Here is a 12,894-nt window from a genome sequence, read left to right as displayed (position 1 = left end):
GGTGGACAACCACACAATACTGGGAATCATGGCCTAGCCAAGTTGACACACATTTTTGGGGGACACATTTCAATCCATAACAAGCACCAAACAAGTCCAAAACCCAATAAAGCAAATTACATTAGCTCTCAACACTTGAAAATAATCATCTGTTCTCCAGGACTATCTGGGTAATGGCACCACCCTCCAAATCTTTAAGTTCTGGTTTCATTTTGCACAGTTCATTTTTTAAGTCCATCTCTTAAAAATGGATCGAGGGTGTTGGCCTGATCTCTAGATTCTGAGTGGAGGCCCCATGTCCCTGGGAGTCAGCCCACCTTCCAGGCCCACTGGAACAGCAACTCTGCTCCCTCAGCTTTAGGTGGTCCCATTCTCCTAGTCCATTTACCTATTCATGTCATTTCATAGAAGTGAGAACATACAGTATTTGGTTTTTTTTTTTGTAATTGACTTATTTTGCTCAATATAATGTCCTCCAGGTTCATCCACATTGTAAGATGTTTTGGGAACTCATTTTTCTTTATCATTGAGTAGTATTCCATTGTATGCATGTATCACATTTTACTTATCCACTCATCTATTGATGGCCACTTAGGTTGTTCCCATCTGTTTGCTATTGTGAATAGTGCTGCAATGAACACAGGTGTGCATATGTCTGTTCATGTCACTTCTATTAGGTCACTAGGGTATATACCTAGGAGTGGAATTTCTGGGTCATATGGCAGCTCTACCTCTAGTTTTTTGAGGAACCACCAGACTGTTTTCCACAACGACTGTACCATTTTGCATTCTCACCAGCAAAGAATGAGGATTCCAATTTCTCCACTTCCCCTTCAACACTTGTTATTTTGTTTTTGTTTTGTTTTTTTTAAATCTTAGCCATCTCAGTGGGAGTGAAATGGTATCTCATTGTGGTTTTGATTTGCATTTCTCTGATGGCCAATGACATTGAGCATCTTTTCATGTGTCTGTTGGCCTTTTGAATATCCTCTTTGGTGAAGTCTGTTCATGTCCTTTGCCCAGTTTTTGTACGGGGTTATTTGTCTTTTTATTGTTAAGTTGTAGAAGTTTTCTGTATCTTTTACGTATTAGACATTTATCAGTTATATTGTTCCCAAAGATTTTTCCCAGTCTGTAGTTTGTCTTTTTACTCTCTTAATAAAATCTTTTGATAAACATAAGTATTTAACTTTTATGAGGCCCCAGTTTTCTATTTTGTTCTCTGTTGCTTGTGCATTGGTTGCTATGTTTAATAATCTATCACTGAAAAAAAATTACATTCCAAAGCTTTGCTCCTATATTTTCTTCCAAGAGCTTTATGGTTTTAGATTTAACATTTAGGTCCTTAATCCATTTTCAATTAGTTTTTGTGTATGGCATGAGGTATGGACCTTGTTTCATTTTTCTGCATGAGGAAATCCAGTTTCGCTCATCATTTCCTTTTAAAGACTTACCAGAGGCACATTTAATGTCCATATATCTAGCAACACTCTGTTCATGACGATGGAAGCTTTCGTCACAGCTCTCAGTTCTTTTTGAGCTCTCATCAGAATCACCATTAATGTCCATATTTCTACCAACAGTCTCTTCAAGGTAAACTAGGGCCTTACTATGAAGCATCTCAAAATTCCTCCACCCTCCCAAATGGTCAACACTTACTTTAAAACAAAGATGAGAATGTAAGGGACAAGGAAACTAGATTAATGGAAATGGAACAACCAGAATGGAAACAATGAGAATGTTCACACGTGAAGAATGTAACTAATGTCACTGAACAATTTGTGTAGAAACCGTGGAATGGGAACCTAAACTGCTGTATAAACTTTCACCAAAAACACAATAAAATATTATTTAAAAAAAAAGAAATCCTTCCACTCCTACTGATTACCCAATTCCAAAACCACTCCAGATTTTAGGTGTCTGTTAGAGCAGCACCCCACTCTCAGTACCAAATTCTGTCTTAGTTTCCTACTGCTGCTATAACAGAAATACCACAGGAAGATAGCTTTAACAAACAGAAATTTGTTTTCTCAGTTTAGGAGGCTAGAAGTCCGAATTCAAGGCAGCAGCTCTAGAGGAAGGCTCTCTTTCTCCACTTTAGTAGAAAATCCTTGTCAGTTTCTCTGGCATTCCTTGGTGATCTTTAAATAGCATGTGTTTTCCCCTCCATTTGTAGTTCCTTCTCTGTTCTTAACCTGCTCTTTTTATATTTCAAAGATGAGGTTTAACACACATCCTTTGTTATGTTAATATGACCTCATTAACATAACAAAAATCTATTCCCAAATGGAATTACTTCCACAAGGATAAAAAAACAAAACAAAAAACAAGCCCATTGCCATCCAGTCAATTCTGACTCATAGTGACCCTACAGGACAGAGTAGAACTGCCCCACAGGGTTTCCAAGGAGCAGCTGGTAGATTCGAACTGCTGACCTTTTGGTTAGCAGCCGAGATTTTAACCCCTGCATCACCAGGGCTCACATGTACAGGGGTTAGGATTTACAACACACATTTTTGGGAGACATAATTCAATCTGTAACAGGTCAACACCAGTGTTCCCGGGGGTGTGGGAGGCACCACGAGGGCCTTCACAAAGCATCAAATAATCAAGACTCAACCCATGAGAATGTTCCTCTGTTTCCCATCTCTTTTGGTCTTTCAAATTTCACCAAAGAGAAAGTTTCCGTTTGGTACCATTATTTCTCTTCCACCTCTCACACTTGCTAATTTCACTCAACCATACCCTTCCCAACAGTGACATCACTAGGAGGGTGCGAGGGTGCAGAGCGCAGCCGGTGACACTGTCAGAGGTGATGACACCAGAATGACCGTTCATAAAAGTTTTGTGCAGTAATGCCTTTCGGGCAGAACTGTCATTATTACCCAATTACAGTGATGCTACAAATCAGCTGGTTTCATCCGCTCTCCTTACAAGCATGCACCATTGTTTTTGTGCTCCCGGCATTTTTATAGTCGCTGATTTTGTCCAATTTTCTGGTGTTTTAGCTACAATATTGTGGTAATTAGTATTTGTGAACCTATATTAATATTTTTTTTGAGAATGAAGTAGTAATTAAAAGAGTAATATACAGGAACTGCGATTTATGAGTAACATTAGTACAAAAAACATTACTAAGGATTCTGTATGATCTTGGTACAGGAGGAGGTCCATGGGGACGGGTGACACCATCAGTTACTTGCACTGGATGACACCAACCCTAGTGATGCCACTGTTTCCCACCTCCCACACTATTTTTTTCCAAACAGAAAGCAGGCTTCAGTCTTAGAGCCTTTCACAGACACGTCTCGCTAGAAGTGAAAAACTTGGCTTAGTTTTTATTTTTTTTATTTGTTGAGTTACCTTCTATCTATGGCAAGAGTGACAGGGTTTCCATTTACAGTAGCAATATAATTTGATTTTAAAATAAATGTATTTACATGAAATATTAAGTTAATTTAAAGAATGATTATAAATAATGATGCAAGGATATGGATGAAGTCTTGACAGTGGTACAGGAATGAATGAAGTTTAGGAAATAGTATTTTGGGTGAAGCCGTAGGGACTGGATATCAAATTCCCAGAAGGAAGGATGCGGGTGGGGAAGCAGAAACAACCAATGACTGTATTAGTTAGGATATAAGGTCAGCAGTGGGTAAGTAACAGAGACCCAAGTAACAGAGGCATAAACAAGGTAACCAGCTAATCAGTTGCTGTGGAGTTGACTGACTCTTGGCAACCACATGGATTTCAGAGAAGAATGGCGCTCCATAGGGTTTTTGCTTGTTCGTTTTGTTTTGATTTGATTTTTTTATTACCTTTTTTTCTTTCAGTTTTTATATTTTGCCATATTTATTATTTTTAAATATAAAGTCTGATGTACAAAATTTTAAGATAAATTCTCAAAATTAAGAACTATTGCTATACTCATTTAGGGAGGATTACAAATCTGCTGTGTTGGGGAGACTTTCTTTGCTAGTAGTTTATGGAACTAGGAATTGAAACCCAGTTTTTCTGACTCAAAGCTGTCCCAATGTGAAGTAGAAATAAAGTAAAAGGGGGAGAAAAAAATCTTAAGTACACTGGTCAGTTCCTACTTGTATCCATGTTCTAAGGGCATTACCACCTAAGAAGACTACTACCTTGCTATTGTGTGCCATGGGAGTCCCTGGGCGGCAACTCCATAGGGTTTTTAGTGGCTGATTTTTTGGAAGTAGATCACCAAGCCTTTCTTCCAAGGCACTTCTGAATGACTGGAACCCCCAACCTTCTGGTTAGTAGCCAAGCACATTAAAATCTGCATCACCCAGAGACTCCATAAACAAGGCAGAGGTTTATTATCCTCTCCCATAGCAGTATAGAGTAGTGAGTCCAGGGCTGTTGGAGGCTCTGTTCCATCAGGCTGTTCCCTGCTCTATGGAGCTTCTAGTGTCAGAGACCTTCTTTGCTCAGCCCTCCCTAGGGTGTGGCCATTGTCCAAGTTGTCTGAGATGACTCAGACGATATCCAATTCCAACCAGCGGGAGGAGGAAGGGGCCAAGACCTAAGGACAGGCTCAGATTTAACCCACTGTCACTTCTACTTGCATCTCATTGGCCAGACCTAATCACATGCCCATACCTAGCTGCAAGGGAACCTAGGCAATGTAGTCTTTGTTCTGGTTAGTCATGAGCCCAGCTCAAAACCCGAGGTTCTATTAGTATGAGAGAGTCTCTGGGTAGCACAAGCAGTTAAGTATTCTGCTACTAACAGAAAGGTTGGCAGTTTGAATCCACCCAGAGGCACCTCAGAAGAAAGGCCTGCTGGTCTATTTTCAAAAAATTAGTCATTGAAAACTCTATGGAGCACAGTTCTACTCTGACATATATGGAGTCGCCATGAGTTGGAATCAACTCAACTTGACGGCAACTGATTTTTTATGATTATGAGAGAAGAGGGGGCGTGGATATTGAGGGACAATTCACAGGATTAGGATCCTAGAATATCTAAAGCTACTGGATGAAGCAAGAGACTACATTAAAGAAGGTGAAACCCCAAGTTTGCCTTGGGGTTCAGAGACCTGGGTCTGGATACACGTGGGAAGGATGGGGATTGGGCTTTGTAGCCACGAAGGCCACATCCACATGGATATGGTTATGAGGACAGCAAAGTCTACTAAGGGTTATATTAGTAAAAGTTAGAGTCCAGGATAAGGGAGGTGAGAGTCTCACTACTCTGAGATGGCAATTTTCCCTGGATGGGTGGGCTAAGGCCGAATTATATAATAACTGTAAACGTTCTTTGTAGAACAGAGAAATATTGTATAAATTTTAATTATATTTACATATATTTTCATAGCTGTTTGATGATACATAAATGCACACATACATAATACATACCCCCCCCCCCACGCACACACGCGTCCAAACAAATGTTACAAATATATGGAACCAAATGCCCTCAAGATCTCCATTTTCCTGAGTGACCCTTTGATGTTGTAATAAAACAACTTGCTCCTAGGGCTGCTATAACAAAATAGCACAAACTGGGTAGCTTATAAGAACAGAAATTTATTGTGTCACAGTTCTGGAGACTAGGAGTCCAAATTTAGGGTGTCAGCAGGGCCATGCTCCCTGACTCTTCTAGGGGAATATCCTTCCTGATCTCTTCCAGCTGATGGTAGCCTCAGGTGTTTCTTGGCATTCCTGGGCTTGTAGATGCTTCTTCACATGGCCATCTTCCCCCTGTCTGTCCATGTCTCTTCTCTTTCATAAGGACAGCACTCAAATGGAATTAGGACACACCCTACTCTGCTATGACCTCGTGTTAACTGATATCATCTTCAAAAGCCGTATTTCCAAACAAGGTCATGTTCACAGGTACCAGGGGTTAGGATTCACCCCCATAAAGGCCCCCATCCTAGGTTCCTGCGGGGGGACATGTGTTCTCTTGGAGGTTGTGGTGCCCCTCTTGTTGCCTCCTCTCTTCCCCTGGCCAAACCCAGTCCCCTCAGGCCAGCCCCTGCCCACTCCTGAGTCCCTACCTCTTTCCACTCCCTTTTTACTCCAAGCCTAGACTCAGGCCGCATCTTCCTTCCCTACGGCTTTTGTTAAGAGTAACAGCATTTACTGCAGGTTTGGGGATAGCAGAGGCAATTCCAGCCTGCAGCAGGAATCAGGACCACCGTTGCTCATGGTTACTGGCCATTCCAGCTACGGGAGTGTCCGCAAGACCCCTTGCCCATCTCTTCTCCCTGGGCTCTGGGGCTCTTCCCTCTCCAGCCTCCAGGGAAATGGAGAACTGTTTACTTCACTGTTCAGAGCAACTCACCTGCCTTACTCTCAGCCTGACCAAGCGAAGGTCTCCTCTTCCATAACCACACAGCCCCTCTCAGGGTGCTCGTAAACTACAGGGCCATCTTCCCTTTCTTGGAACGAATTCTACAGCTCTCCTGTAGCATGAAAGCTGTTTCAGTCAGATTTTAAAAAATATTTTATTTAGACTTTTTATTTTGAGGTACAAGGGCAGTGGTGGTTCAGCGGTAGAAGTCTCGCCTTCCACGGGGGAGACCTGGGTTCAATTCCCAGCCAATACCCCTCATGCGCAGCCACCAGTCTATCCGTGGAGGCTTTCATGCTGCTGTGATGCTGACCAAGTTTCGGTGGAGCGTCCAGTCTAAGATGGTCTAGGAAGAAAGGTCTGGTGATCTACTTCTGAAAATTAGCCAACGAAAACCCTGTAGATCACAACAGTGCGTGGTGTCTCCATGAGTTGGGGGCCCAACTTGACAGCAGCTACTAACATTTCGAAGTATAATGTAAAAAAAGTACAATGAATTATTGCAAAGGAAACACTCGTGTAACCAGCCTCGGTCAAGAAGTAGGACGTTGCCAACACCCCAGGAGTCCTCTTGAGCCCCCTGCTTCCTTCCTTAAGGGAGGCCTGTTTTCCTAACATTGTAGGGGGAGCCCTAGGGAGCCCTAGTATTACAGAGGTTAAGAGCTCAGCTGCTAAACAAAAGGTCGGTAGTTCAAATCCACCAGCCACTCCTTGGAAACCCTGTGGGGCAGTTCTCTTTCCTATAGGGTTGCTATGAGTCGGAATCGACTCAAGGGCAATGGGAAACATTGTACAATAGTTTCATTTTGTCAAGCAGACTTTTTTTTTTTAAATAAACTTTATTTTTTAGGGCAGTTTTAGATTTATAGAAAAATTGTGCAGAAAGTACAGAGAGTTCTCAGATATCCCCGCCCCTCTGCACGGTTTCTTCTATTATTCACATCTTGCATGCCTGTGGTACATTTGCTATAGTTGATGAACCAATCTTGGTACATGATTATTAACTAAAGCCCATAGTTTACTTTAGGGTTCACTCCTTGTGTTGTACAGGCCTACAGGTTTTGAGAATCAGGCAGACGTTTTAAAACACATTGTCTCCCTAAAAAATACTTCTATGCCCACGGGTAGATACCTACTGGTAATGCCTTACCTCCCATGTTTTCTCAGGCATGAGGGACACATCTCGCACGTTTACATTTCTGAGTCAGGATATGTCTTACAAATGAGATAGTCATTTAACACAAAGTTGCTTTTCTTCCCCCAAAAAAGCCACCGTTAGATTGTCCATGTGTCTTCACAAACAAGGAAGTAGAATGTAGATGCGACATCTCCAGCAGGACACTGATCCAGTGGCCTCCTGGAGGAGGGCCCTCTAGGAGGGATGCCGACCAGCCCTTCTAAGGAGGAGCTGGGGTCGACTGCTGGAGGGGGGCATGCTGCCAAGCACAACCCCGCGGAGTTGCCATGGGCAAGAAAGGGTGGCCGAGTCTGTGAGACCCTCAGGCTTAGGGCACTGGATCCCCTGGCTGCAGAAGACTGTTGTGGGCACTTTTGCCTTTCTGGGCCCCGCGTTAATCATAACCGACATAAGGCAAATTTTCAACGTTGAAGATAACTCAGATCCCTGCTTTCCCATTTCTCCAACATCCTGACACCAGCTACCCACATGGCACTTTCTCTCTCTGATCCTAATCACCTTAAGTTGATTTCCACCGTTAACAATAATAAAAGCTCTGGCCCCCAGACACCCTTTTAGCTCAGTGGTGAAGTCACTTCTGAGGTTCACAGTTCAGCCGGGAATTGGACAGCCCCATAAAACAAAATGGGACTAATGAGGCACAGCAGTCCAGGGACAAGGACTAGAAGGCAGAAGGGGACAGGAAAGCTGATGATAGGGAACCCAAGGTTGAGTAAGGACAGTGTTGATGTGTAGTGGGGTTGTTAACCATTGTCATAGGGCAACATGTGTACTAACTGTTAATGAGAAAATTTTTGTCCTGTAAACTTTCATCTAAAGTGAGAATAGCAGCACAACTGGAAGAGCGTAGTCGATGTCACTGAACTGTGCATGTAGAAATTTTTGAAATAGGGTATAAAATGCCTATGTATATTTTTCCCCAAAAAAAAAAAAAAAGGTCGAGAAGGGAAAGGGTTGACATGTCGTGGGGTGGTTAACCAATGTCATAAAACAATATGTATACCACTGTTTAATGAGAAACTGTTTGTTCTGTAAGCCTTCACCTGAAGTACAATAAAAAAAAAATTAAGCATAAAAAAAAATCATCAAATCTCAACAAAATTTGAATGTAAGATTTATTCTGAGCAGTTATTCTATACACATACAGGGAGACCATTTTAATTCCAGAAAAAGCAAATGACTCGAAGAAGCTAAGTACAATGAGGCTTATAAATAAATACAGAAGAGCAACCAATGGCTAATCTTAACGTGATTGATTGAACCCTGCCCTCCCCCTTTAACTGAGATCAACTGGTATCAGGTCACAAAATGGTCTCCGCACCTCCACTCAGCTCAGTCTTTTGAAATTCAAATTTGGTTAGCCTGGCTTCAGACAGGAAAGAAAGGATTGTAATTTCAGGTGAAAAGAAAAGCCACTGGCGGATTACTTTTGGTCAGGAACTTCTTTAAAGTGAATATTTGGTTTTGTGAGTAAGCAAGCCCTAAAATCAAAGCAAGATATCTGCTCTCAATTTCTTTGAAAACACAGATTAGGACTCTGTCCTTCCAACCCCTGCCAAATAGGCAAACGCCAGCCTCTCTGCTGGCTCTCCCTGCTCCCCCCAAAAAAACCAAACCGGTTGCTGTCGAATCGATTCTGACTCCTAGTGATCCTATAGGACAGAGTAGAACTGCCCCATAGGGTTTTCAAAGAGCTGCTGATGGCCCACCTTTTGGTTAGCAGCTGAGCTCAACCACAGCGCCACCAGGGCTCCACCCTCATTGCCCCCAGTGGGCTCGATAATTCACTGGAATGACTCACAGAACCCCCGGAAACTATTACCTGCACGTACTGACGGTCACCCATTCATGATAACCAGAAAGGATACAAGGGAAGAGACGCATCAGGCAAGGTCTGGGAGAGGTCTTGGCACCACAGGGCTTCTATCGTCCCTAGGGACGTGCTACATTCTCCTATTCATGGAAGCTCTCACCAATCCAGAAAGCCCCACAAGAGAGATCTCCAAGGTCCAATGTCCCTAAGTCATTGTCAACTGTATCGTGCCCCTCTCCTTCCTGAGGTGAATTGCCTGGTGAGGAGTCGGAGGGTTCCCAACTCATTTGCACCCATTTGAGTGTTGCTTGGCTGTTTTAGAAAAACAAAGACACCTTGATTGCTAGAGAATTCCAAGGGCTATTTTTTGAAACCAGCGACAAAAGGCCACACCTTGTTCTTTGTCCTACACAGGCACCTTCCTCCAGAAAAGACTTATTAAAATTATATTTTATGACTTCATTGGTCTAAAGACAAATATAGTGCAGACGGGATTATAATCATTTTTCTTTCTGACGTTTTTTGTGCTTAAATATACATAAAACGTACGAGTTCGCAACAATTTCTAAACGTACGATTCAGTGACACTAATTACCTTCTTCAAGTTGTGCAACCATTCTCGCTATCCTTTTCCAAATCATTCCACCACCATTAACATAAACTCAATGCCCCCCTAAGCAACGACTCCCTTCCTTCTGATTTTAAAAGAAATTAAACGTTTTTGTGGTCTCCTAAAATATCATGAGTCTTAGACACCTGTGTCCTGTACCCTGCTGGAAGACGTGATGGGAGTTTCAGGAAATCCATTTTGGTCAAGTGCTGCCTTGCTAAGGACGGATGAGGGCAGCTGAGGATAGAAGGAGCTCTCCATACAGGCCAGGCAGAGGCTGGGTGCAGCAAAGAGCTGGGGAGGGGTGGATTTGCAGCTAGAGAGCCGTTGACCTTGGGGTTTTCAACTTCCCAACCCCATACCCCCAAGCCCTGCTCTGGAGACACAGTGAGAGAGCTGGGCACTTGGGTGGCCAGCGACAGACCTGCTCTGGCTAACTTGAACAGAAAGAGGGTGTCGTCCTGGATGGCCCTGGGCGCCTCTCGGGGTGAAGGGAAGGCTTGGAATAGCCAGGTCCAAGCATCCCCAAGGGTCTTTTGAAGCCCCTTGACCTAGTATGGAGGAGCCACAGTGGCACAGTGGTTAAGTGCTTGGCTGCCAACCAAAATGTCAGTGATTGTAACCCACCAGCTGCTCCACAGGATGTGGCAGTCTGCTTCCGTAAAGATTTACAGCCTTGGAAACCCTATGGTGCAGTTCTGCTCTGTCCTGTAGGGTCACTATGAGTCGGAATCAACTGGACGGCAACGGATGTGTTTTGGTTTACCTTAGTATGCTCTCAGCTACTAACCGTAAGTTGTCAGTTCGAATCCACCCAGAGACGCATGAGAAGAAAGTCTTGGCTATCTACTTCTAAAAAAATCAGCCATTGAAAGCCCTATGGAGGAGTTCTATTCTGACACACAAGGGGTCATCATGAATCGGAGTTGACTCCATGACGATGGTTTTTTTTTGACCCTAGTATGCATTAATGCAGTCCCTGGGATAAGTTAACTCCAGTCATTTACTGTCTTCTCTCAACTAAGTGCATGTATTCTAACTCAGGAGGCCAGGTACTTGGGTCCATGTAACTCGCCCTTGGCCTGGGGAGGGGGAGACACCTGGGTAACAGCCCCCCAAAGTGTCCTTTGGGGTTAGGGTGGAATTTACCCAAGGAAATCAGGGCACTGTTATCAAAAGGCCTCTGGGTGGTGCCGAGTGACAACTTGCCAACCTATTGTCCAAGACCACAGAGGCTGGAGCCCGGGGGACTGGGGAGGTCTAGCCTGTGTGCCGAGAAGCCAGGCCTCTGGCCCAAGCCCTGTGGGCAGGCTCAGCCAGGTCAGCAGAGAAGGAAGTGACCATAGACCCTGAGCATCCTCTGTCCCATCTTCAGGGGCCCAGGTCTTCTGGCTGGTGGCTACTGACCGGGATGGGGACCCTCTGACCTATGGGATTAGTGGCACCTATGCCTACTTCTTCCACGTCACCCCAAGCACTGGGGAAGTGAGTCTGGCCAGCCCTCTGGACTACGAGGTAAATTAAAGACAGCAGCTTCATGGTGGGGAGGGGGAGACAGGGAGGGCCCTGGGGACGGGGGTCCTGGCAGTAGGTGCCTGGCTTCTACCCCCACCCTACTCAAGCCCCTTCTCTCTGCCCTGACACAGACCATCTTCAACTTTGGCATCACTATCTCTGTGCACGACAGTCAAAACAACGCGGTGAGTGGGAAGGTGGAGGAGGGAGGGCTGTCTAGGGGTGGGGAGAGCAGGGGCCTAGGGACCCCTCCTGACTGTGCCCCACCTCAAGAAGGCAGAGACAGCTCCAGGTGACAATTAATTTAATATTTATTTTTATCAAAATTATACTTGCCCATTTTTTGTGATAAAATTTTATCAAGATTTTAAAATAACAAACAAGGACCCAATACTCCCCATCCTAGTTTCTCTGAAGCAATTAGTTTCAACACCCTTGGCTGACTATTTTGGTATCTACCCTCATATTTCTAAAAACATGTGTACATTGCAGTGTCTTGGTTTTCTGGTTGAAGTTATCTGTGGAAATTGAGGGTTTTGTCTCTGACATATTCCCAGTCCCTGGGTGACACAAATGGTTAAGCTCTCGAATACTAACCCAAAGGTTGGCAGTCTGAACCCACCCACAGGCACCTTGGAAGAAAGGCCAGGCTGTCTCCTTCTGAAAAATCAGCCATTAAAAACCCAGTGGAGCACAGTTCTATTCTGACACACACATGGGGTCACCATGAATTGGAATAGACTCAAAGCAATTAATTTTTTTCCCTGCTTGGGTATGATCTAATTAACGTAACTAAGAGAACCCTATTTCCAAACAGGATTACATCCACAGGTATAGGGGTTAGTTAGGCTTCCAATAGTTTTTTTTTGAGGTGGTGGTCACAATTTAACCATAGTTTTAATTACTTGGATATTCAGGTATACGCTCTCTCTGTGAACATTTCAAGCATTGCAGATAAAGTTAAAGTCCCCTATGACAAACCTCCCCAGCTCAGTCCCACTGCCCAGGTGTCCACTGTCCCTGTGCTCTTCCAAACCTCTTGTCAACATTTATGTACGTACATGCATCCACAGGAGAAAGATCGTTTTTGGAAAGCCAGATGGAATCTTATTGTACGAATCCTACATTTTGCCTTAAACCTGCCTTGCCCACTCAACAGTCGGTCTTGGAGATCTTTGCATGCCTGCACACACGAGTCTCCTTCATTTCTGCTAATGTCTGCATTACAGTGCCATGTTTCCCCTCTCATGGACATTGGGGCCGTTAACAAAGCTAAAAGGAATATTCATGTAATGGAGCAGGCACATTTTAGATTAAAAAAACTGATTGCCTAATGATGACTGTAACTTACTCTCCAATGGTTCAGAAAAAAGTACGCAGAGAGAGAGAAACCAAATGTGGTAAGTATTAACAACTGGAATCTAGATGAAGGGTATTCAG

General features: G+C 43.8%; 1 protein-coding gene across 1 annotated transcript in view; it reads left to right on the top strand.

Annotated features, from left to right (window-relative positions):
* CDHR2 (cadherin related family member 2) overlaps nt 1-12,894 on the top strand; it is a 70,539-nt gene that overhangs the window by 31,722 nt on the left and 25,923 nt on the right. The window contains exons 12-13 of the mRNA XM_004371304.1: nt 11,315-11,454; nt 11,586-11,639. Of these exons, the coding sequence (XP_004371361.1) occupies nt 11,315-11,454; nt 11,586-11,639 (194 nt within the window). The remainder of the gene's footprint in view (nt 1-11,314; nt 11,455-11,585; nt 11,640-12,894) is intronic.

The sequence above is a fragment of the Trichechus manatus genome, unplaced genomic scaffold (assembly GCF_000243295.1).
Source record: "Trichechus manatus latirostris isolate Lorelei unplaced genomic scaffold, TriManLat1.0 scaffold00011, whole genome shotgun sequence".
Lineage (NCBI taxonomy): Eukaryota > Metazoa > Chordata > Mammalia > Sirenia > Trichechidae > Trichechus > Trichechus manatus.
This window is presented reverse-complemented; position numbering and strand designations above follow the sequence as displayed.